Source organism: Chaetura pelagica, unplaced genomic scaffold (assembly GCF_000747805.2).
Source record: "Chaetura pelagica isolate M959 unplaced genomic scaffold, ChaPel_1.0 scaffold412, whole genome shotgun sequence".
In the NCBI taxonomy this organism is placed as follows: Eukaryota; Metazoa; Chordata; class Aves; order Apodiformes; family Apodidae; genus Chaetura; species Chaetura pelagica.
The window spans coordinates 762,514-788,213 of record NW_009952690.1 but is presented as its reverse complement, the minus strand read 5'-3'; the positions used below and the strand labels follow the sequence as shown (position 1 = coordinate 788,213).

Below are 25,700 nucleotides of genomic sequence, written 5' to 3'. Positions count from 1 at the left end.
GAGTTCTTGCAGAGACACTTCGACTCTCACAAATATTAGCATGCATCAACAGCATTTGTTCCCTGGAAGAGTTTTTGTCTCCAACACTCCTTAATAATTGAAATATTTTTATTAACAATGTTAACTCACATGTCCTGGTAGCTGCACAATTCAGATAACTTTTTTTTGTAGCTTGCTGTATGCTGGCATTGCCAGTCTTCCCACTTGAAGAGAAGTTTGCGAGGTTCGCATGCTCAAGTTTCTGTAGGCGTCTGCAGCTGCCTGCTCTCAGGTACAAGAGGGAGGACTTGACCAACCCTTGAACCAGCAAAGTATGACTGCCCTGCTCCTGCTCTGCCCACTCACAGCAACCTTTACTGATTGAAAATGTGTTTGCATTTTTTGTTTTGCTTAACTGACTTTTTCTGGTATGAAAAGAACTTCTGCTGTTAGGCTTCACTGTGAATCTCAGAGTCGTGTGAAAATGGTTTTGGTGTTTGTTTCATGCAGTTCCTTCCATGGCTCCACTGAATCATAAGCCTTGTCGTTGTTGGGGTTGGCGTAAGATGTTCTGCTTGGAGCTGCTGGAAGAGTGTTTCCCTGTTCTGAGGTGCTTTCCCCCAGATGTGAAAATGTGTGATGGCACATGGAGTGTCAGCACATGCAGATGTGGATGGTTCTGGGTTGTTCCAGGAGGAGGCAGTTTGGGGAAGTCCTGCAAGTGCGATCAGCAGTTTTTTTCCTAACAGATGTGGTTGTTCTCTGCTCTTTTACTGCTGTGTTAACTGAAGTTGCTAAGCTTTGGCAGTTTACCAGTAGCTTGCCTTGCAACATAAAATTGTGGTATACTTCAGTGTAAAGCGGTGATCATACAGAGTTAGATCTTTAAAAATGCACTGTGTGTTGTCTCGTGTGCCATAAACTAAGCCATTTTTAATTCCTTTTGGTTTGGGTGTTGGAACCATGCTTAATCAGAATAGCTAGATTTTAATAAGCATTTCAGGTGATTTTTTAAAAAAGTCTAAAACAGAGAAAGTGTTTGGTTTTGAAAAACAAAATGGCAGAATAAAATAAATAGTTACAGAAATACCACTGAGAGAAGGAGCAGAGCTGAAGAACCCAATGCATAGCAGAGCTGTTTCCTCTGTACAGCAGGGCACGTAACTGCTCCAGCATATTCCTCTTCCTATTGTGTTCCCAGGCAGCAATTCTCCTCTATCCAGGATGTAGGGTTTCTTACTTTGCTTTAAATAATGAAGAGAGAGATACATAGCCCTGGACTCCAGGTAGCAATACAGATATCTGAACAATGATCCAGAAAGAAATACCTGTTTAAGAATGTGGCAGAACTTGTCTGTAACAAGCAGATCAAAGACTGTGTAAACACAAATTAAAAAAAGAAAGGGTAAAGTGGGTCACATGCGTGATGCAATTTTGAGATAAGCTGTTGATAAGCCACTGAGGCAGATGTGTCTTTCAAACAGTTATAAGAGAGTGGTTGATCCAGAGTGGAACTTGAGGTTGCTCCATGGTTGAGGTCAGAGTAGTGGCATCACAGCCAGTTGTCCTTTGGAGAGAGCCTTGGGTGAGGTTTGCATCAACTAACAGTAAGTTTTCAGTGTGTTCCTTAAAGTACAGAGGCACTAAGTGAACTGCAAATCTTTCTACCTCTATAGCTTGAGCAAGGACAAGTGAAAAAATGTGCTTTCTGGGGTTGGGCTGAGATGGAAGGTGCAGTGATAAAATGTCCTTTAATGTAGGAGCCAGTGATGCTGATATTTTTCTTTCTGAATGATTTGAATATGCCTTCAGCTTACACATGTTCTTTGCAGAGTCTCACAACCCACACAAATATATAAGCACCTTTGAGCTGTGTTTTCCCACAAATGACAGGCAGTGACCATCTATGTGGCAGAATGGACAAAAGCTGTGTGCCAGCTAGGTACAGAGGATGCTGTAGCAGTGTTAAAAAAACAGTAAAAATCCTGTCTCTACCTTTGCCTTTCAGCTGAAAACATTTCCCTTGAGGTTGCAGGGTGGTCTTCTCAGCCTTACATAGGATTATGGAATAGTTGTTTCTGGTTTTACCTCTTTTTTTACTTACAGAAAACAAACTTAAGCTATAGCCTCATGTTCAGTTCCTGAAGTGTAGCTTTTGTAATCTAAAGTAGACCTGCCCAGCGTGTTTGAGAGGTCAGTGCTCTTGGACACTTGCAGTGGAAGCTTGTTTGGAGAGATCTGGAGAGAGCTGGAACAATGTCAGAGTGTGCTGGGAAAAGCTGTTTCATGTGGGATGTCTTCAAGGAGCAATTACAAAAATAACACTCACTGTCAGTCGATAGAGCAGAGCAGTGAGTGGATAATAAATACAAAAATCTGCTTTGTGTTCCAGTATCTCAAGATGTAAAACTTCTCTGTTAGAAGTTTGCATGGTGAACAGTAATTTTAAGCAGCCCCTCCTCAAAACAGCTTGGAGCTATATTTAAAATTTTAATGATGAGTTGGAGATGCCTTTACAAAAAATAAATTCACAACCATAGAACATCTTCTGGTCTGTCAGAAGGGTGTGCAGGTATCTAGATCTTGTTCTTTCTCCCCTTGTTATGGATGATTGACAGGAAAGGTTGTGCAGTTTGTGTACTGAACGTGTGTTTTAAGGCTACCTGCTGAAATTCCATTGAACTGAGAGATGCTGTTCCAGAACCAACTGAGAACAACCACGAGATTAGACATTAAATCTTTCCATTCTTGTCCAAGAAATGTTTTCATATGTTGTGTGAAATGAACTTTTTTCCTTAATTGTCAGATGACCCGTGAAATTGTTTTATGTAAGCAGTTACACCTTGTGGTAAGTTTAAACTCAGTTTTAGTCCACTCAACGTTCTGTTCTTGCCTCACAAACCATTGAATGGATCGATGTTTGACTAATTCTGTTTATCGTCTTGAGGTTAGATTTGGCAAGCAACATCTGTAACCTGCTACCATGAAAAATTATTTCCAACATGTTCTTCGTTAAAATTTTCTTCAGTATTCATTTGTCCCTGGAGGATTACAGTTTTCTGCTGAATAATTAAAAAAAAAAGAAAAAGCAGCAATAAAAATTGACTGTCAAAAGTTACAGATTGAAATCCTTTGAGGTATGAAAGTATACAAGTTGTTTTGCTCTACGTGTATCTGTTTAGCAGTACATGAATAGAAAGTGGCAGTTCTTTCCTTGCTAACTTGCTGAAAAGTATGCACCCCAAACTGGCAACAGGAAAGGATAGAAATAATCTCTTTTCAAATACCAGGCAAATGAAAGCAGAACTGATGCTTCACCTGTGTATCAGAGGATATTTTCATATATCTTGTTCCAAAGTGCTCCCTATATTGTTAGGGAGTCAAGTTTCAGCTTGAAAAAATACTATATCTCATTGATATGCAATGCCTTTAATCCGGATGGATCTTGGAGACTCTTAACAGTGTATTGCACAAACGAGCTTGATTTCAGTATTGCTTATCTCTAAACATAATCTGCCCATCAAGGGCCTGTGTGCAGTGACCCTGCAAAAGGTAAAACCAGGAAACAAAAAAACAGTGCAGTATTCAGTTTAAGCTGCTGTGCAAATGTGACCAGGCAGCATGTTCTGAGGAATTAATTTGGATAAAAGCTAATCTGCCACCTAGCTCTGGTTGCTGGAAGGTGAGGCTGCTCCCACTAGCAGCTCTAAGCAGAGTCTTGGTGGAGGTAGTAGGAAATGCTGTCTGGAAGGAGCCCAAGACCTTCTCCTTTAACTGTATGAAGAACCTGGTGAGAGAAGGTGACTGTAACTGCAATTAGTCTGTATAAATACCTGCAATTAATTGTGTAGTAAATTTGGCTGATCTGTCAGCTTGCATCTTTTGCTGTTAACAAAGAGGTTGGGAATTAGTTGCACAAATAACACAGAGGAGCTTGTGCCTGCAAGATATGTATCTGTTACTACCCTGAAGAGCAAAACTACGGAGTGGCAGTTTCAGGTTGGTTGTCTGTAAGAGTGCTTGAGAAATAACACCGTATTTGTGAGAGACAGTGTATCCTTAGTCTGCTTGATCAGAATAAAATGTTCACGTTTCCTTATCAGGAGCAAGCAGAGCATTTACAGCATTCAATGATGTGAGCGTTTCAAAGTGACAATGGAAAAAGATACGGAAAATTTAACTCTCAGTATCTTTTCAGGAAGTTGATAGCCTCACAAATTTCTATGTAATAATGTCCCAGTTGCTCAGTGTTTCTTCTTTCTAGCAGCTAGCAAGAGGAAATGCCAGTCACAGTAATGCCAGTCCTCTGTGCCAGCAAGTGTAGGATGCTGTAGTAGGACAGGAGCCCACGAGGAGAAAAACGCTGCTAGGAGAAAAATGCTGCTAGGATACACTTCCTTGTACACCCAGGGATTTTGTGGGCCATTGAAAGAAGGTAGATTGAGGTTAGACATTAGGAAGGAATTCTTCACTGTGAGGGTGGTCAGACCCTGGCCCAGGTTGCCCAGGGAAGTTGTGGATGCCCCATCCCTGGCAGTGTTTGAGGCCAGGTAGGATGGGGCTTTGAGCAGCCTGGTCTGGTGGAGGGTGTCTCTGCCCATGGCAGGGCAGTTTGAACTAGATAATCTTTAAGGTCCCCTCCAACCCAAACTATTCCGTAGTTCTATGATTTTTTTGCTGCAGCAGCTGCTCTCCCAGGCACCATCTGTGTGTCATGCAAGAGGTGAGCAACTACACCCCCCGCAGGAGAGCCTGGGTGCAGGTGGATGTCCAGCTTTTGCAAACTGCCTTCCTCAGTGTTGGTCTTTTGTTTAACAAACCTCTCCCGTAACAAACCAGGCCTGTTTACCCAGATTGAGTTTCAGCTTGGTTGTGCTCCTTCTCCATCTGCTTGTCTCCCAGTTATTGGAGTTGTGGGGAGCCAGCAGGGCCACAGCCCTGGTGTGTGGGTCAGACCTGTTGGGCTGTGCCCCGTGCTGCTGTGTCAGTCAGAGTCAGGGCCACTGGTGAGGAAGGAATGTGCAGGAGTGGGAGGTGTGGGCAGCAGGATGAGAGAATAGGAGCTTCCAGGGATGAGGAGGAGCAAGCCAGTGCCTGTTTTGGAGTTCAGAAATGGTACTGATGCAGGTACTGTGATGCCCACACCGCGGGCAGGCAGGGAGGTGCTGTTCCTGCAGCACAGTGGGCACCCACCTGTGCTGGCAGCTCCTGCCACAGGACCCCAGTGGGCTGCTGTTGGGGCACCCACTGCTGTAGCAGGTCCCCCCAGTAGACAGTGTTGCTCCCTAGGGCAGTGGGGAACCTTCTGCAGCACTGGGGTCTGCATAGTGCCATCCACCAAGGTGGATGCGATGTGTTTGGCTTCTCTCTGCACCCTGAGCCAGACACAGCTCTTCTCCAAGGAGTTCCTCTCAATCTGTTCCTCCCTTCAAGGAACACTCCTATTTTTAATCATGCCTCGACATTCAGCACCATCCATCTTGGGCAGATCCAAGTGCCCTGTGTTCCCACCAGAAAAATCAAAGAAGGGGGGGATAAAAAAAAAAGTGACTTGAGAAAAAGAAGGAATAGCAAATGCTGCTGGTTTATTGAAGCTGATCTTGTAAAGACAATCAATATCCTTTTTCATCATGCAGCAAGAGAAAAGAAAGCTGCCTGATACATCCTGTGATCAAACAATTAAGCCATGCATGTCCAAAACATGCAAGAAGAGAAGGAAGCCAGAGCTCAATCAGTCAAAGCAGAAGCCACATCCAGAGAAGAAAGAGTTCACTTTATGATAATTTTCTTTGATTAATAAGAATTACTATTCAAACATTTTTTTTCCATAATTGTTTCACATGACGTTTTGACACTGTGTGTATGTATGCCCATATAAAAATAAATTGGAAAAAATAGACTAATAATTTGTGCTATCTGCTTATACACATGACATGGGAATAGTTTCTGTCATGCTGTTATGTTTTGGGAGTGATCCATAGATGGGGTTCTCTGGAGAACAGCACTTAGCCATGAAGAATTGGCACAGCTTTTCTGTCATCCTACTCTGGGGCAGTGTTCCTCACCAGCCAGGAGAGGTTGCCAATCAGGGTGCATTTACAGGAAAACAATTCAAAGCTTTTTGTCTGGCGGGTATGGGGCTTTGTTCTAACCTCAGTGGCTGGCTGAGGTTTATTTGTGAACATCTGGGAGCTCTTATGTGGCAGAGTTATTGCCTGTGCTTTAAACCTGCTGATAGCTGTTGTTTGTTTAGCTGTTGTCTGAGTGTGCGAATGTGGAGCTGCTTGCTTCAAAGAGGTGGGTGAATGAAGCAAACAGTGAAGTATATATAGAAATTAAGTTTCAGTGCTGAGACCATGTTAATTTTCACAAGTGTTGGGCTCAAGCAGAGCAATAGGGTCCTTCTTGTGTTTATAGTCCAGTTGCAGTAATTGTCTGAACTGTTATTGTAAGGGCTAATACAAAGTGCAATTTTCTGTGAATACCACAGCTTCTGTGTTGGAAATATTTTACTGGAAAATACATTTAAGTTATCATTTCACATACTATTAAAATCTTAGCTAGTATGAAAACCTTTAAACACAACACACTTTTTACTTTAAAAAAATAATATTTCTTTGTTTATGTAGAGGTGTTTACGCTCCCTTGAAGAGTGACCAACAATTTGACCAAGACTGTGTCTCTTTTCTCTTAGATTACAGAAGTTTGTGGAGCCAAGCGTGTGGGTTATTTTGGTCCTGCTCAGTTTTATATTGCTTTGAAGTTAATTGCAGCAGCACAGTCAGGGCTCCCAGTACGGATTGAGAGCATTAAGAATGGTAAGTAGCAAATCTATCTTGCAGAGCTGTGCGCTTGCTTCTTGCTTCTTTTAATGCTTGGCATCTCTCCATGGTGGTAAACTTTTCTTCTAATGTGTCTGTGAGACAATTGTATTTTGAGGAGCAGAGAGAGAAAGTAAGATGGTAATGTTACATTCTCCAAGTAGATGGGAGAAAATTGCAAGGAATTACATGTATGGCAAAGCTGAGATGACATTCCCATCTGGAAGAGATATTACCAAAAGAATGGCATAAATGACAGTTGATCGGTGCTAGGGATGCATTCCTGTCTCTCCTGTAGCCTCTAATCTTGACAGCTGTGCAGAGTGGGAGCTGACAGCCACTTTGGGTGGAGGTGTGTTGCAGGGGGCATGGACAGGTGAGGGGTCCCCCCCTGTGCAAGGGAGCTTGCCGTGCTCATCTATATGAGCAAGTAAACCTGGTAGAATAAATGGGTAGTGGTGACAAAATCATAATGCTTCCTATCAGTAGGCATGAAAACATGTATTAGATGTAATTTAAAATGGATCTATTCTTCCCAGTGAATTGACAGTAATATTAAATGTGCCACTTTTGATAGAGAAAAATACTTCTTAAAGGGTGCTTCTCAAACTGGAGCAGTGAAGAGAGAAAGCAGCTCCTTTTTAGCTGTGTAACCTTGATAGCAACTAAATGGAAGGAACTTGATGTTCTTACCTTGGTGATGCAGGCTTTGACTCAGCAGGTCTCAGGCTTCACAACTCGTCGCTTTTTTTGAGCCTGAACAGGTTTGAGCCCTTAGCTCCCATGTCTCACGCAGGCTTTTGAACCATGCCATGAGGCCATGCTCTGGGCAAGAGTGCTTGCCACCATCCCACTGGAGGCAGTGGCACAATCCACCGTGAGATTGGAGAGGAGAGGAAGTAGAAAAGGCAGGACTTAGCTATAGCCTCGCAATTGGGCCACTGCTCCCAGGGCAGTTTCTGCTCTGCTGTCCCTGCTAAGGGCAACAAAACATAAAATTCACCTGTGTTACAAGGTACTGGGGGAGGAGGGTTCCCAGATCTGCCCTATCCTGGGGTCGGAAGCTGGGCTATCTAGCACATGCAGACCTGTGTGAGTTGAGCTCCTGCAGTGCAAAGCTCCCGCCCAAGTGGAGGGGGTCGGATGCAGCTGGATGGTTTGGTTTGGTGCCTTGCTGGCAAGGGAGTTTAAATTAGGGGTGAAGTGTAGCAGCCTGGATTGTCTGACAGTGTTCCTTACTGACAGCTTGTGCGCTCTCCCTGGCATTGCTGTCCTTTCTAAGGATGTTAATTAGAAAAAAACCCAAAACAAAAACAAGAACAAAACCCAACAAACTAAATTAGAAACCTGAACTAAGTGAGATTTATTGTGTCTGTTTTACAAGTTCAGCATCTGCAAATAATCCACAAATTTGAGTGAAGAAGGGAACTTGCAATCCTTGTATTGATATCCCGCTTACTTAGTGTTACTGAAAGGCTTCCATTGCTAATTACATTTTCTCTTGAAATGTATGAATGCCTTTAGAGTGGGGTCAGTAGCATGCACCAAACTCCAGTTGATTTCTTTCTCTTCCTGGTAGTAGCTGTAGGTGTAAATAGTTACAGAGGTGATGTATGGCTTTGCTCAGTTTTGACTGTTCTCTTAATTTTAATTGTATTGATTTTCAGGGTGACTGTGCACAAAAATAAATGTTTTTTCTTCAAAATAGTTGTGAGTCATCTTAAAGAGTGACAAAATGTCATTATTTTGCTCTGCAGAGAAGAGATGGGACCCTTTGACTTGTTCGACTTATAAGGCCTTGGCATGATCTCTGAACCCTACCATTTTTAATTTGTTCCTTTTATGATGGCAGCTTCGGGGACACTGTAGTCTTGACTGATTAATTCATCAGTCCCACAGTTCCTGTGGGAAACTATCCTTTCCATTACAGACAACGTTTTCAAGGCAGGAAATGAGTTTGCCACTTGCTTTAGTAACGTGCACAAGGCTTATTTCTTTCTTTTTGCATGGAGAGATTATATGTTAAGCTACTGAAAGTAGCTTTGTGTAACGTTCACATTTTTATTAAGACATAAAATAAGCACAGGAGTTCCACACATAAACGTTACAAAGTATAAATAGCACTCTCTTATAGATAAACTTTTCACTGGTTTTACAAGATGATACTACTTAAAGTATGTTAACTGTTCTGTAGTCTCAATTGAATTTTTCTCTCTTTTAATGAAGAATTGCCTCTGCCGCGGTTTGTTGCGCTGAAAAATGACAGTGAAGTACGTTATGGGACTCCAGCAGAACCCCATGGAGTTAAATTTCAGGTTCCACATGCAACTTTGGAAAAAAATTCCTACAAAAGAACAGATGAAGGGGACAAACAGGTAACAGGCTTGTCTCCTTCAGACCAATATGTCATTATGCATCCTCCTTTTGGGTCCGGTCATGTAAATGATTGCACTCATGTGGACTCACTCAGTTTTGCAGTACTACACAAGAAGTGAACTCCTGATGTGCAAATAATCCCCATGGGGGCTGTGCTCTGATTTTGATGCATCCTACTTGCATCTCTGAAGGGAATTCTCTGTATAAGCTTTTATAAAGCTGTAAGCCCTGTAATATTCTGTATAAGTTATTTCAGTGTTGTCCTGCTACTTAGTCCAGTACTGTTTCTTGGAGAGGACCAGGGAAGGAGGAGCAAATAGAAATCTATCTGTGGAACAGAACAGGAAAGCAGGCAGTTTCTCATCACCAGTATGATGCTGAGTCACTGCAGAAATATTCAGCTGGAGAAGAGGTGTTGAGTCACAAGTCGCTGTTTCTGGGTGGGATAAGACCACCAGGTTTTCTTCCATTCTAATCTCCTCCGGGAGTAGTTCAGAAAAAATCTACTTTTCTTTTGTCCTCAGTGAAACATCATCCCAGTATCTGTTTTTCTGAGTTGCCAGTTTAATAAAGCTGTCTAAGTGAGATCTGAATTACCTGTATTTAGGAGAGCTGAGAGTGCTTATTCAAGTACAAGTGGTGTCATGGCACAAGCTTGATTTACATAATTTTCCCCAGGCCTGACACCTTCTCTTCTGGTACCATATCAGGTGATGTTGTCAATGCCTGGTGGCAAGCTCCTTATCCTTGTGTAACGTGCACACATTTATCACACTGTGTGTCGCTGTGAGTAATGGCATTCCCAGCCTGAGGTCAGCCAACAGGAGTGAGCTGATGACAAGATACACGGGTGGAATAACAGGATTAGGAGGAAGAGCCTCTCTGCCTGTGTGTACTGACACTGAAGCAAAATGGTTCTCTCAAACCCGTGGCTCCATCTAGGTTATCTGTGCTGTGTTATATTTTTCTCTTTATGCAGTAAACTGTTTCAGGATCACATAGTCTTCTTAAACAATTTGTAAATTAAGTTTAAAAGAATGCTGCAGAATGGATACCCAGTAACACTTAAAAATCCACAGAGTGCTTAAGATACCAATTTGGAGGTTATTTTAATTTTTTTAAGTGTTACGAAAAATGCTCTCCCACAAAGAATGCACTCACCTTAACTAAATCTGTTAAGTAAATTCAAAGATACCCACTCACATTAAGCATTCTACATAAAATTCTCAGGTATCTTTTGGAAGTGAAGTACCTTCAGCTGTTCATTGTAGAGCTTTGCTATGGCATTGTCATGGTTTGCCCTGAGAAGGCTCAAGACCAAACTCTGTCTTTACCAATTTTGTTTTCTTAAGGAGCCTTTTCTTGGAAAACAAAGGGTGTCAGGGAACTACGGCATTTGCTTTATCTCAGTCCATCGTGCTCTACAGACTCAGATTCCCATGCAGGATTGTTTGGTTGTTCAGCTGTCATCTCAGAATTCCCTTTTGTGTTGTTGTGTTTTTGAAATAGGAACCCAAGTCTCCATCAATGTCTCCAATCTGCTCACCTCCTGCTTCTCCATCTACGTACCAGAGAATACCCTTAAGTTATGGATATGGTAAATCAAGAAGCGGGCCAGAGCAGCAGCATGGAGGTAGGATAAAAATTGGGATGTACACATTGTATTCAGTTCTTCCTTTTTTTTTTTCCTTGTTGGAAGCATCCAAATTTCACCTGACAAGTGTTTTTAACATTTAATTAGACTTGTATATTGGAAAATGATTCAGTCATCTAATTTTGTTTTGATAATTCAATCCTGTTCATTTTCTGGTAAATTAGTTAGATTTATGTGTCACTGTTATCAAATAAATGCTAATACCTAATCTCTGACAAGACCTTGTGCAACATATCCTAGTGACAGTGTTTGTGAGTATTGTCATTAGCGCATGAAATTTTTTGTTTCATTAGAGGGGAAGAAAAACCCACTCCTGATTTAAGCAGCTGCTGTATTAGTTTTCAGATTGGCTGTGAATGTTCCTTTGCAGGAAAGGATAATAATCTCTCTGGTTTTGTAAAGGAAGTAACAGTAGGACATGAATATAAAAACAGTCCCACAATGTGCCTTAGGCAAAACAAACAGAAATAAGGCATTACATTGACTGATGCGCTGTCCTCGATCTCACTGCCGTTACAGTAGGTGGCAAAACATGCTGATTTTAGTAAGAGGGGAGTGGGGCAGAAGGCAGCTCTACGAAGGCTTTAGAAACTTCTGTTTATAGTAAGGCACCTGTGCTCTCCTGATGGCAACATCTGGTCACCAAAATGGTGGCAGTAGTAGGCATTGGTGTAGCATCTCTCCTGCTTTCAATTAGTGAATCTGCAGTGACTGAGGCGTGGAGGATGCTAGTCCTTTACCTATTGACCTCGTTTACAAGTGAGTCAAAAAGCAGAGCTATTGCAGCATGTGGAAACTCCCTGCAGCCACAACAAGTGTATTCAACACTATCAAGTAGCCTTCACATGAAAATCCTACCTGTGCTGAGTCACAGCCATTCATTGGTTAGGTTAACTGCTGTTTGTTTAGAGAACACACCTCTGCTCCACTGAAGGAGACAAGTGCCAAATAGCCCACACCCTGAAGGGCCTGGCAGGAGGCAGCCACTGGGACAGCTGACTGTGTCACCTGTCTTGCACTCTGCCCCTAATCTCAGTGCTATGGGGGATATTTTGGATGCTGGGTTTTTTTTGTTTTCTGAATTTGGCTGCAGTTGTAACTTAGTGAAATTTCTCATGGGGCCAGCAGCCATGCAAAGTCAGTAGAGACAGTAGCATCCAATCCAGCTGTCAACTTCTAAAATTATTCCATCACTTACGGTGATAAAAACCTAGAGGTTTAGAACACTATTGTTGTTTTTTAGAAAGGGAATTTCTCCTTTTTTCCAGAAAAGGAATCTCTCCTATTTTAATCCCATTGGAGACACATCAGCCAAATGTGTTCTCAGTGGCAGCAAGCAGGTAACATTTTATGGCCTGTGCTGTACCAAGTGCCAGGCTAGGTGACCCACTGGCTCTTCCTGGCCTTTAAGATTAGGACCCTTCTAGTTTTCTGAAGAGCACTTGTAAGGGTGACTCTGAAACCACCATGTTAGCACACCCATGGGAGGTGTCAGTGCCCCAGTGCAGGGCTGGGTGAGCTGGTCTGTATTGCACATCTGACCCCAAAACTGGACAGTCTGTCTTCAGGGGAAGCCCTTCACACTGCAACCATGACTAATATTCTCCTTTTTTTGTTGGTAGTTTAGGAAGTTTTTCTAGCTAGTTAACACACAACAGTGTGGCCTTGGGCCTAAATCTCTTCTCCAAGGGTGCCTCTGTGTTTCCCAACTTCCTGTTTTGTTTTTTTTTCTTTTTTTTTTTTTTCTGAAATTAGAAGTTACTTATACAGGAACAAAAATAGATATCAACAGAGGATAAGACCACTTAGGAAAGTGAGTGGGTTAGGAGTGGAATTTTTAAGGTCTTCCTGTGGAAGATTTTTTTGGTCTCACTTTTCATGAGGGCTCTTTTAAGTTCTGTCTATCTAATGCAGACTGTCTTTGAATTGGTACATTTTAAATAGGCTGGCAGCAGAAGTTCTCAGCTCTGCAAGGTTTTGCAAGTGAGTTGCCTTTGTGTTTGCGTACTTGACCTATTTTTAAAACATTGTTCTTAAATGTACTGTTATGTCACCACTTACTATATTTGCTGCAGTGAACTGTAAATGACTTACTTTAGCAAAAGAAGTAATTGTTACTTTTCTTTACTAACTTTACTCCAAATAATGCAATGCGTTGAGTCATGTATTTTGACTTTGAACAGAAATTAGGGAAAGGGGAAGAAGAGTATATGAAAAGTCAGTGTTTTACTGCTTGATTGCATTGTCAAAGCATATTTTTTGCAGCTCAGTTGAATTATTTCTTCTTGCTTGTAGTGCATTCTTTTGCTATATATGGATATAAGTATATAAAATGTATAAATACGCGAGCAGGCTACATAAATATATAATTGAATGTTAAGAACAATGATGTCTGTGATCTAGTAATATATAATTGTTTCTGGTAGTAATGTCTGAAGAAGAATGATGTAATGTGAAAGACAAGTATGTAGCTAGAATTTTGTTGCAGGAGGCGAAATGGACTTTGATACAATGATACTATGCTCTCTTGGTAGATACTTGTCAGAATGAACTTTGCAACTGTGATATTAGGTTCATAAGCTGGAGTCTTGACCTTGAGGTATTTAATTATTTCCTTTAGCCTAGTAGAATCTTTCTGATTATCCTTTCATTTATATACTTTATTTTAAATGTCTCTAGCTCCTTATGAAGTCAGACATTCTACTCACCAGCAAGATGGACAATCATCAGGGAATTATGGAGCCAAACCTGCAGTCACCTGTTCAATTCTTAATCGGGTAATGAATTGTAGATTTTTCTTTGGTAGTGCTGCTAATAGAACAATAGGAAAAAAACCAAAAAGAGGCAGGAAATTCTCACTTCCAAAGTAAAAAGTGTTCTATAAGATGTTTTTAGACTAGAGGCTGAAGTGTGCTCTTCTAGTACATGAAAAAGTAATAAAAAAGCTGGTAGGAAGGAGAAAATAAAATAAATAATCCAGTTAATTAAATTACTGAAGCTAAGTAGAATGAGAAGCACCAAATAGTATAGATAGGAAAACTAGAATGAGAATCCTCAGTTCAATAATAAAAATAAATAATAATTAAAAAAAAGTTATCCTAGCAAAAATGAAATAATTTAAAACAGATGAGGTTTTACAGAGATTCCTGCTTGATTTAGTGTGTTGTCTGTAACACATGCACGGAATTTATGGTCTAATATTCTTCATACTCTGTTTTTTCACCCCACTTGCTTAAATCACATCTCAAACAGAATAAATTAATTTCTGGGCGTTTGCTTTGATGAGGTGGGTCCTATATTTTCCTGATGGTTGCAAAAGTGAATTTTTCTGATGTTCCAGTGTGCCTGCTGTGCATTTATTATGCAAACAGGTAGTTTGCCTCAAGGAAGGACAAAGCTCTCCTAAGGGAGAGCTTTTTTCCTAAACAAGTAAAACTCTGTACCTTTTCCCTTAGTGCTTAGCACCCTATGCTCATAATGAAATGTCACCTGAGCCTCAGGAAAAGATTTACATGTAGTCACATAATTTGTGCTGACTTGAAATGAAATGGGGTGCATTTGTACAGCTCTTTGAAATGAAAATTAATTTACAGCTTTATGATGTTGCCTGTTTCGAGGATCTTTTGATGTATTTCAGAACAAGTGTTTTGTGTTTGATTCTTAGGAAATGGACAGGTATGACAAAGAAAGGGCTGTTGTGGAGCCAGTTGGAGCCTGGTTATTGTTCATGCTTGCCTTCTCTATTTAAAAGTGTTGTCCTCCAGGCCTAAAGCATCTTGAAATACTGTCGTTCCAGTTTAACAAAGACACTAATTGTACCAGCAGCCCTCTTCTAAACACCACCACCCAACCTACTAAACATACAGACATCCCTTTAAAAAAGTAAATTGGAAAGCAAAGACACAAATGAATTAAACGTCCTTCTCCTCCAGGGTATTATTTTTCCCAAGGTAGGATTTTTACCTAAACTGTGGAAAGTGACAGAAGGTTGAGGTCTCTAGGATTTCACATATCTCCCTGGCTTGGCATAGTATGTGCCAAGTTACCTGAGTGACAGAGAGTCCAGAAGCAGTATAGCTCTAGTTACAGCACCACTCTTAAGAATAAGTACATAGTTCCTTAGCAAAGCTAAATCTTCATGCACCATGCTGCATAAATACAGCTTTAGGACCTTCACTGATTCTGTCTTTTTCAGGTAGACAGTGTGTGGTTCAGGGTTGTAATGCATGGCAGTCAAAATGAACCCCCAAAATGAATGCAGATGTAATAAAATATGTCTTGGAGTTTCATTTTTGTGGTCAGCACTAGTAAGATTTCCTTTTTCTTTTAGCTTTGGTTATATAAAACTTCCCTTAATTGCCTGGGTAAAGATACCTAATGTTAGCCTCAGCATTAATAGATGAGTAGTGAGGCAATAATCAGTGTGGCCATTTCTGCTTCTCATAGTTTTAAAATGCCTGCTAATATAAGAATCTGATTTCTTGAGGTTCCCAGTGCCTTTCTGCTCCCCTGCTTGCAACTGAAGTCAGTGTTCCTCCCTTCAGTCTCTTTCAGCAGAGCGGGAGCAGCAGGACAGCAGCACCCACTACTCAGATGACCCTTGGAGGATAACAGAGGAGCAACGAGACTACTACATCAACCAGTTCAGGTCCCTGCAGCCTGACCTGAACTCCTTTATTTCAGGTAATTTTTACTAAACATTGTGTGTGTTGAGTAAAGGGACCAGGCTGAGGGGTGAGACGTGTTAAGCAGATAAATGATTTTTTTTTCTCTCTGGAGTGAGGAAGAGTTGATTGAGTTTTCTTTCTAAAGGCAGACAACTCAAAAAGCAAACCAATACTGTGGCCCTTATGTTCTTTCCTAAATTTCCTGATTTTAGAAAAAGAATTACATCTAAAGGAGAAATGTTGGCAATTTGGTAAAAATTAAAATGAGCTCTCTGTATTTCATCCACTGTATTTGTGGAACACACCTGCAGCAAATACTGATCTGAAAAAGCCCTCAGTGTTGTGCTTGCTTTCCCAGCAGAAATGTGGCAGGATCCATGTGAAAAAATGAAGGGTGCAGTTAACTGTCCTGTGTGGTCAAGAATGCATGTTTATGGCTCTGAAAGACTGGGATTTGGACTTCAAAGTCATTAAAAGCAAAACCTGGAGAGCACACACATGATAAAGTATTATTAACAGCATATTTAGATTGCATTTCCATCCTGAATAGGAGGATCGAGCTGCTCACGAGAGGAGTCACTGCAGGTACAGACAGTTGGCCTGCAGAGGAAGTCACTACAGGCTTTAAACTGAGGCAATTTTCCTGAGCCCTGATGTGTTACTGGGGCTTAGGAGGCTTGGATCCAGCCAAAAGTTTAAATAAATTGCCTGTTGCTGACAGAAACTAGTGCTAAACCAGTTCTTTGCCTCTGTTAAGTCTCCTTCATAAAATTTGCTTGAAGGAGAAAATGATTGTTCAATAACATTGTATTTTGTTACAGAGCAAAGTATGTCTGTAACTGTGTGTGCGTGAATATATGCATATATACCCTCTCAGGTAGTTGTGCATTTTCCTTTATGTTGAGCAAGATTCTCAGGCAGTCCTTGCACATCCAAAAATACTGTTTATAAATTGGAGCTTCCACAACATCTTAAAATAATTAAGCTGTAGAAATCCTTACTGCAGGGTGATACAGATGATAGAGGTTTCTCCAGGTTTAATAAATTATTTGAGGAATCTGTGATTGAAGAATCTGTCAGAATTTAACTGCTACTCCTGATTGAGAAAGTTCCTGAATCACAGGTGGTCAGAGTTTGGGGACATTCTGAGTTACGTTATTATTATGTGGGTTTGTCATGGTTACATACTCCTCTCTTGGCATCCAGTGCTGGAGAGGACATGCTGTGCTAGGTGAGTCTTTAACCTGCCCCAGTTACAGTTTTTCTTATGCACTGCAGTATTATCTGACTTGAATGCCCAAGGGGAAGAGGTAGTGTAGACCTAGAAGTCTGTGCTTCATGTTGCCATATGTTTTATAAGCCTAGATGTTGAAGAAATGGGTTTGTTAGCCAGGAGAAGAATGAGAAAGTTTCTTATGTCAGGGTGAGTGAGAATGCCCACAGCAGGGCAGTGGCTGCGTGCTATCTGAATCTAGTGGGGTTTTTTGTTTGTTTGTTTGTAATTGTTTTCTTTTTTATAATATTTGAACCATTTCAGGGAAAAGTGATGGTTCAAGCAGTGCCTTGGGAGAGCAGTGCAGACACTGTGGCACTGTACTGCCACACACGTGGCTTCTGGGTGAAACAGAGCTATAGACATCTGTTATGTCATCACTGGTGACGTACTAATTACACTGGTTAGAGTCACTAGTACTGAAGCCTGTTTTCCTGTGTTTATTTGTCACATATGGAGGGAATGGGGAAATGAGGTCAACAGCTCTGTCTGGCTTTCTCTGTCACTTACTTAACAAGCAACAAACGGTCCAACAGCTGTATTAACATCCAGTTAATCTGAGCGTCTCTTGGACGTAAAGTAACCAGCCGCTTCTGGTGCGGTTGCCCTGATCAGAGGTAAGTAATTGGAGAATTAGTTTCCAATGGTTGATAAGGTTTGGTTTCCCAACAGGTTCTGTGGCAAAGAATTTCTTCACAAAATCAAAGCTCCCCATCCCTGAGCTTTCTCACATCTGGTGAGTACCATAATAGTATTGGGGCTGTGTATCCCATTTTTTAAAAAGACGCTTCATTCAAGAACTTGTGTGAAATTTTGAAAAGTATCTTCAGTTATAATTACTGCTTTTATCTCCAGAATCACATTCAGGCCCAAGCAGCAGCATGCTCATCAATCTTCCTGATACGCTTGTTTTCAGGAGAGATGTTCAGCTACTCAGCAGGACTGGGAAGGTTTAAACAGTGATGTAACTGGGAGCTGTTATTAAGTATATTGTAAGCAGCGCCATTAGCTCAACAAACCGACATTTTTCATGAAATGACACAGAAGAAAGCACCTCTGGAATGTTTTAGATGTGTTGTTGGTTTTATGTTTCTGGCTGTGTTTTGTCAGAGGAGGCCTAATTAATGCCTAATTTTTAGTAAATACAACTGCATAATTCATCAGTGTTTTTCTAATGAACCAGTACATTTCCTTTTAATGAGCTTATTTAGAAATGATTGTGGATGGAACTGCACATGATAAAACTTGACAAAGATTCTATTATTTTCACTAACAACATGGTGCTTAGTGATTCAGTGTCATCCTTGCATCTCAGCTAGGAAGGCCAAACAGTTTTAAACATTGATCAGAAGTGCTGATAGAGGTTTTATTTTTATATATGCTTTTATGAAGACAGATGAGAGGAAAAGCTTAGAAGAGCCTAAACATCTGTCAGGGTCAAAGAATATGTCTGGAATCTTTTCAAAGTGGATTTGCAGTTGTGAAAATAAAAACAACTGAAGAAACATAGCGTTGGGGGAAGTGAATATTGGAATTTAAATTTAAATTACCTAAGAAGAACAGATTAACCCAATATGTTAACAAAACATGTTGTATTTCTGTTCCTGGCACAAGATGTTCTCTGTGCAAAACTTAAAGAAAAGTATTCCTTTCTAATAGGTAATTATAATTTTGAGATTATGTTACGAGGTTGTGTTACTGTGTTAAACATGTGGGATGTTTCAGCCTTTGTCAGTGTAACCTCAACACCTTAAAAAATGCTTGTTACTTTCAAAGATTAGGACATTACATATTTATTTTAGTCCATGTGCTTATGATAAAACATTACTCAGTTCTTGCAGTTAATTTATAAAATTTTAGTCTTGAATTTCTGAAGTCCAGCTTTACTGTTTGAGGAGCATATTAAAGAGTGAACCACTTTAGTTAGAAGCTAGTAACATTTAAGCTTGTCCAGAGCGTGTAGTTTAGTTACTTTCTTAAGGCTAGTCAATGGTGCTAAGTAACCATTGCTGAATCTTTAACTTTCTGCTTGAACTGGTTTAAGATCCTGCATGGATTGACCAGAAGTGCTTCCAACCATTGGAAAGATAATACCACCCTTGGAAGTACAGGATATGTATTTCATGTTATAATATATATGTATCATTATATTGCATGGCATGATGTATAAGAAGAAATGTACTTGAGTAAAAAAGAGTAACCTGACAATTCAGCATTAGGAAATGAACCTGCTTCATCTTCTCTGAGACAAAGTGTACAAGTTAGGATCACGTGCGAATGGCAGAGGTGCTTGTCTTTTTAAATATCCCTTCTCAAATTTGCATTTCTGTCTGCCCCGTGGTTGCATATGGCTGTTTCCCTGAGGTAAGGCCCTGGAAAACATGTGCCTGTCCTGCCGGCAGGGAGCTGAGCGATGTGGATTGCGATGGGGCGCTGACGCTGCCGGAGTTCTGTGCTGCTTTCCACCTCGTGGTGGCGAGGAAGAACGGGTACCAGCTGCCGGAGACGCTGCCAGAGACGCTGCTGCCCGAGTACCTTCAAGCAGGTAACATGCCCGCGGCAGGTCACGTTGCTGTAGCCACCTCAGAAACCCAGTGTGCTTGTGAGACAGGTTTCATTTTCCGTCCTGCAAGTAGGACGGGGTTCTACGCTGCATAATGGCTCTCCGGTTGCTTCTTAATGCATGCATTTTTCATCATGCTTAAGAGGCAATCGCTGAAGAGGGGATGTATGAAAACACAAGATAGTGATGTAAAATGTAGCTATTACCTGCCTCTTAACATCCACCTCTTTGCTCAAGAGTGCTTCAAGTGGCATTAGAGCTACTGTGTGAGATGATTATTAGTAGCAAAGTATTTCCAACAAGACTTACATGGCTTTTAACTCTTGTGATAACTCCCCCTAAGCATCTGTCTCTCAATTGTGTGTTGAAAATGATACTGGAGTGCTTTACAACTTCTTATGCTAATACATTTTCATAGAATCATAGAATGGTTTGATTTGGAAGGGACCTTAATGATCATCTAGTTCCAACTCCCCTGCATGGACAGGGACACCTCCCAGTAGATCAGGTTGCTCAGAGCCCCATCCAACCTGCCCTTGAACACTGCCAGCATGGGGGCATCCCCGACTGCCCTGGGCAACCTGTTCCAGTGTCTCACCACCCTCACACGGAAGAATTTCCTCCTAATGTCTAACCTAAATCTACCCTCCTTCAGTTTTAATCCATTGCCCCTTGTCCTCTCACTACAAACCCTTGTAAAAAGTCGTTCCCCAGAAATTTCAATCTACACCAGAAATTTCTGTTTAATATGCCCACTCACTGTATTTTTGTCTGTTACTTTGATTATGGGGCTAGATGATTTGATTTTGGTAGATGGAGTTACTGGTTGTATCAAAGGTTAAATAATTTTTGCAATTCATTTAGTGTAATCAACAGATTCTTCTATAAGTAATTTGCAGTAATGATGGGGGGATTACAGCAGTTTGTGTAGTCCAAGAAGTAATTAATCCAAAATACAACATAGCTCAGTAACAATGTGCAGTAAGAAACCTGCCCTTTCATTTGTTCTCCTTAGTTCTGTCTCTTTTTAATTATAAATGAATGTTGAAGTATATACTGCTCCATCTAAAATATGTGTATGACTTTCTAGGGCAAGGAGGATTAATGACAGATTATAATTACAGTGCTAAGGGATAATATTTAAGATCTAATAAAATCTCCATTAAATTTGGTGACACTGAATATATTAAAAGACAGGAAAAGAGCAAATCAAGCTGTAGTAAGGAAAATTAAATGTTCACCCTGTATCAGATTTGTGAAGTAATTTCTGCTGGAGTCATGTTCCTTATCCACTATCTTCATATCCAAAGGGAGAGGCTCCTGTTAAAACCTGCACTTCCAAGTCTTGATCACTTTGAGTCTCTCTAATTACATTCACTTGTCATAATTAAAACTACCCTTTTCCCTCCAGGGCTACCACTTTATTCGCTACTCTCGTGCCTGTTCTCATCATAAATTAGCTTGTAAGCTCCTCCATGGAGATTCTTGTTGGGTAAAACTGTAATGGAAATAACCATCTCTAGTAGTAGGACATTGTTATATCTATGAGGGGAAGAGTGTGGTAAGCTGTGGTTGTTCCCTGAGAATCCTCTTTTGCCCAAATTTTTCCCTTTCAGCACTGGAGTCTTTATCGTTTTCTTAGATGATTATAGTTCCATGGTGTTGCATGCAACCAAGCATCTCAAGCTGATCTATGGGTAAGAGGTGAAAGGACTTAGTGTTATTTTTGTGGGCACACTAAATATCTCAGCTAATACCCTAATTCTGATTAGCTTGAGGGTCTGAAAATGTCTCGCATTCATTCTGCTGTCTAGTCAGGATTCAGAAATCAATCTTTTCAGAGTCTTGCATTAATAAAAACCAGAAGATCTGAACACACTGTAACACCAGGAATCAGAAGAAGGCACAGAGGCCCGGTTGTATCAACTTCTGAAATAAAAGCATTGATAAGTGAGCAGTAAGTGGCTCATACACTTAACTAAAATGTCAAAATAAATTTTTGAGAGAAACTTAATTTTTGTGTTTTCATGGTTTTTTTTTGTTTTTATGTTTGTTGTGGTTTTTTGGTGGTGGTGGTTGGGTGTTTTGTTTTGTTTTTGTGGGTTTGGTTTAGTTTTTTTTTCTCTGCTTATTTCGAGCCCAGTGAAGATTGCTGGAAGCTGTTTTTCATTAGGGTGTTGCATTAGTTCCAGAATGAGCCAGAATTTGGTTCAAGTGAACTATTTGCATCTGATAAGAGTGTCAAATAAAGTGACTTGGTGTGTAAGACAGATCAGTGAAGAGTGAACTGCTGGCTTCATGGTTTTTTCTGTATACTACAAGTGTGTGGCCAAATGCTGTCCTGGCACATTGACAATTTGACCCACCACCTTTTCTGAAAGTTTTTATTAAAACTAATTTATGGAATCTGTTAAGTTATTTGCACTGTATGAAACCCCCCTGTATTGTAAATATGACAGATTTGCAAGAGCTTAGTTTATTCAGATAAACTAGCCAGAAACTAGAAATTTGACGTAAGAATTCATTATTCTGCCTTTCAATATATTGATCTGAAAAAAAAGCTGTTTTCCAGCTTTTAAGACAGATTTATCTCAGAGGAACTAATCCCAGAGTGGTATCAGCAGAAGGACCTGATCTTGTGGAATAGAAATGATGTTCTTGTGAATATTCCTGTGAGAAATTAGAATTGATTTTTTTTTTTCTTCCCCCCTCCCTGCCTGCCCCACTCTCAGTGCTGTTTAGTTAAGGATGGTGTATATTCATAGAATCCTAGAATGGTTTAGGTTGGAAGGGACCTGAAAGATCATCTAGTTCCAACCCTGCTGTATGGGCAGGGACACGTTCCACTAGACCAGGTTTCAGGATCTACTATGTTTAGTGTCCTTGCTTTTTGCTGGCCTTCAATCTTAGTGTATAATGTACCTTTGTGCAGTAGATTCTGCTGTTTTTCATTATTCAAAATGTCAAAAATTAAAGTTGAAGGTTTGGTAAGTATCTTTAACAATCCTATAAACTGTAGGATATAAAACATAAGGCCAACTAAGTTGATACTGAACTGTGAGGAGAAAAATGCAGAGAAACAATTGTTGTTTTGCAGGTAATGTTTGCTCAGAATTGCTGCTGACTAATTTCACAGAAATTATATGTGCTACCCCTTTCATGACGTTGACTTATTCAAAACACAAGATAGAAAGATCTTCATGGTGTTTGTAATCTGTGGCTTAAAGATAGTTCTGATATATGTAGACATGAAGGACAAAATGATGCTGGAACAGGTTTTTATGAAACCGGTTTTAACCAAAGAGTTAGCATGTCTCTGGTTTGTGGTTTATTTGAGGGTTTTTTATGATTATTTATTTTTCTTTCCCCTGCAGCTTCTTTGAAGCCCATTCATGACTGTGCACTGTTTGATTCTTATTCTGAGTTGTTGCCAGGTGGTCAGCAGACTCGGGACTTCAGTCGGACGGAGGTAAGAAGGCAGAAGCAGGGTAGTTAACCTTGCAGAGTAACAGCCCAGCTTCACAGTGACTGTAGTACCTGTAGCAGCAGAACTGTGAGTCTGTTGTAGGACTTCAGGAGTCTTTAAGTCTCATGAAGCCATCTCAAACCCCTCTCTCAGCAATTCATTCAGTGTGTGGATAAGACTGATGTTTTTTTCAGAAGATATTCCTGTGTAACAGAGTATGGAGTAGCCATCAAGGGACTCCAGCCTTGTGTAATGTTGGAATCTGCGGAGAAATACGCCTTTGCTGTTCATGTCCTGGTGGGCTGGATCCCAGCAGTGAGGGGGGAGAGCCCATGCTGCAGGAGGAGGGGTGGCACAGGGACAGAGCTCAGGTGAAATCTCTTCTGAATCAGAATTGGTTGAAAATGTCAGTATTCAGGTGCAGAGATTGTTCTAGTTAGGTACTCCTGGCCCTGTAGTTCTTGAGTGCTTCTTCTGTTTACAGTGCTCCGTTTCCACACTTGCTGCCCCAATTTTGACGATCAGAAGAAAAATGTCTTGGCTTGTCCTAATTCCTTGTACTTTGCTTCTTCAGAGAGTGAAACTATTCCAAATTTTGTACAGCAGAGGCATGCGGAGTTCTATTCTAAGTGATTCAGTCTCAATTTTGATATCTAGCCTTTTCATAGTCTAAGGAACTACCATCTAAGCATCTAGGTAGTAATTGTAATGAGCCGAGAAGAGTGCTTTTTGGGAAGAATGGAGATCTGTAGAGCAATTTCACAACAGATACCAGCCTTGTAATGGACGACTATCGCAAGCAAAAGTAAATTAAGGAGAAGAGTTTATTACTGAGGTTAAAAAAATAAAATTCCTGTAAAGCTGAAGTAACCATGGCCACTGAGTTGTGCGTGGATATTGCAACTCTGAATATATATACTGTGAGATTTAGGGGTTTAGTATTTAAGACAGAAAATCAAATGGCAGACTTACTTGAAGAACAGGCCCTTCTGATGCTGCTTCCAAGTTAAAAAGTACTGGTATGTCATGCCAGCTCAGCAAGTCTTTTCTCTAGTTGTTACCTCCCTATGCTTTGCTCTGGGGAGTTCCTGGGTCAGAAACCACCTTTTCCTTATGGAATTCAGCTCAGTAGTGGTACCTCCAAACAGACGTTCCTCAGCTGATATGGAGTGCAGCACTTCAGGCAATGCTGCAGCCAATGCTTTGAGCATTCAGTTTTATTTTCTGGAACTGCTAAAATACATGGAGCCTCCCTGGGTGGTATTGCTCTTTGTACAGCAGCTTGGGCAAGGAACAGCAGCTTTACTGAGTTTTGAAAGAAGTGCTGCTGTTCTGTTAGCATGGGCTGGTGTTAGCAGCATAGGCAGGTCCTTCACCAGAGCACAACAGCCTCGTCCCTCACATATGGCTTTATTTTGGGAGAGTGGTTTGCAGGGGGCTGCAAGATTGTGCCACAAGCCACACTATACTGGCTCTTCTTCACTGTGCTGTCATTCAACAAAGCTCAATAGTCCCTGGAAAGTGTGCCTCATTAGCATAAATTCATACTGGTTTACTGTTTAAACAAGTATAAGAGGCAAAATTCAAGGTGTTTTGCATTGAAAACGCATTCGCTGGTGCCAATGTGTGTATATACTTCCATGCATAACTCCCATTTCCAGACTGTAGTAAGAGGCAACTGAGTATTTGAGTTAACTCCCTGCATCAGCTTAAGATACTCTTTTTTTAAAGAGAATTATTTGTCTTCTGCTTAAAAACTGTCATGTTCCTGTGTGAATGCTTTTTTTTATTGGTAGGCAAGACCTCTGTATGTCAGCTTCACTTTTTCACTTGCATTTGCATAGGCATATACAAATGTACATGCATATATTAAAAATACAGATAGAATATAAAATTAAAATGTAATTTAAATATAAATAAATCTGTATTTTTTATACACATTATTAAAAATTACTAAAAGGAAATAATAAATTAAAAATAATTTATGTAACTTCTGACTTCAGGATCTACGTCAGTATCTCTGTGGTCTAAGGAGTCCTTTTTAGAACACTGGCTTCCAAAGTGATAACCCAGATATGCAAAGTGATCTTTGGTTATTGCAGCATTATGAGGAAGTTTAATCTTTAGTTGCACATCCTTTGGGACTGTGAGATTAGAAAATTCTTTTATATAATTCAGAAGGCTCAGAAATCTCACTTTCAAAATCGTCTCATGTTTCTTAGAAATAAAATGTCATTTCAGTAACCTGACCAATGTAGTTTTATAATCTTATTAAATGTCTGTTTTTTCAACTCTTCTATTTGTGGTCCTTCAATGTATGTGCAGAGTAAGGATAAATCTAGGAGGAGATGATTTCCTGAGCAATGTATGTTTTTTAGAGTTTTCTGCTGTAGTGGATAGGATAATTATAGGAATATTATAGTAATAGTTAAATAGCTCTAGAGAGTATACAGCACCAAATGTAAAAAACCCAAACAAGCAACAAATCCCCCATTTTATGTTTATTTTTAAATTTTATTTTCAGCAGTTAAGCTTTCAGACTTCTTCTGCTTTACCTCTGCTCTCTCCTCCTTGAGCCATTCTCATTTCTATTCTCGCCTATAACTGCCAATAACGTGCAGATTACTGTGCTGCTGTTGCAGTCAGGTAATGTTCTTGGGGGAGCAGCTGCATCTTCTGCTCCATTCCTAGGTTCTTCAAGGAGGCAGGATGTTCTGCAAAATTAGTTTTTCTATGGCTAGGTTGAAAACAAGGAAGAATCTGTAGCATGTCTGCCTGCAGTTTAATTTGTATCTTTGCTACTTGAGGAAATATAATTTAGATAGTTGATCCCTACATAAAAAATACTATATATTACTATAATTACATTATATTACATTATATTATATTACATTACATTAT

The 25,700-nt window shown here is 40.3% G+C and overlaps 1 protein-coding gene across 1 annotated transcript in view; it reads left to right on the top strand.

The window, feature by feature from the left end:
• Nucleotides 1-25,700, top strand: part of REPS2 (RALBP1 associated Eps domain containing 2) — a 101,042-nt gene that overhangs the window by 30,315 nt on the left and 45,027 nt on the right. The window contains exons 4-11 of the mRNA XM_009993835.1: nt 6,674-6,797; nt 9,027-9,175; nt 10,686-10,809; nt 13,510-13,607; nt 15,375-15,513; nt 17,443-17,506; nt 19,173-19,315; nt 22,708-22,802. Coding sequence (XP_009992137.1) covers nt 6,674-6,797; nt 9,027-9,175; nt 10,686-10,809; nt 13,510-13,607; nt 15,375-15,513; nt 17,443-17,506; nt 19,173-19,315; nt 22,708-22,802 — 936 coding nt within the window. The remainder of the gene's footprint in view (nt 1-6,673; nt 6,798-9,026; nt 9,176-10,685; nt 10,810-13,509; nt 13,608-15,374; nt 15,514-17,442; nt 17,507-19,172; nt 19,316-22,707; nt 22,803-25,700) is intronic.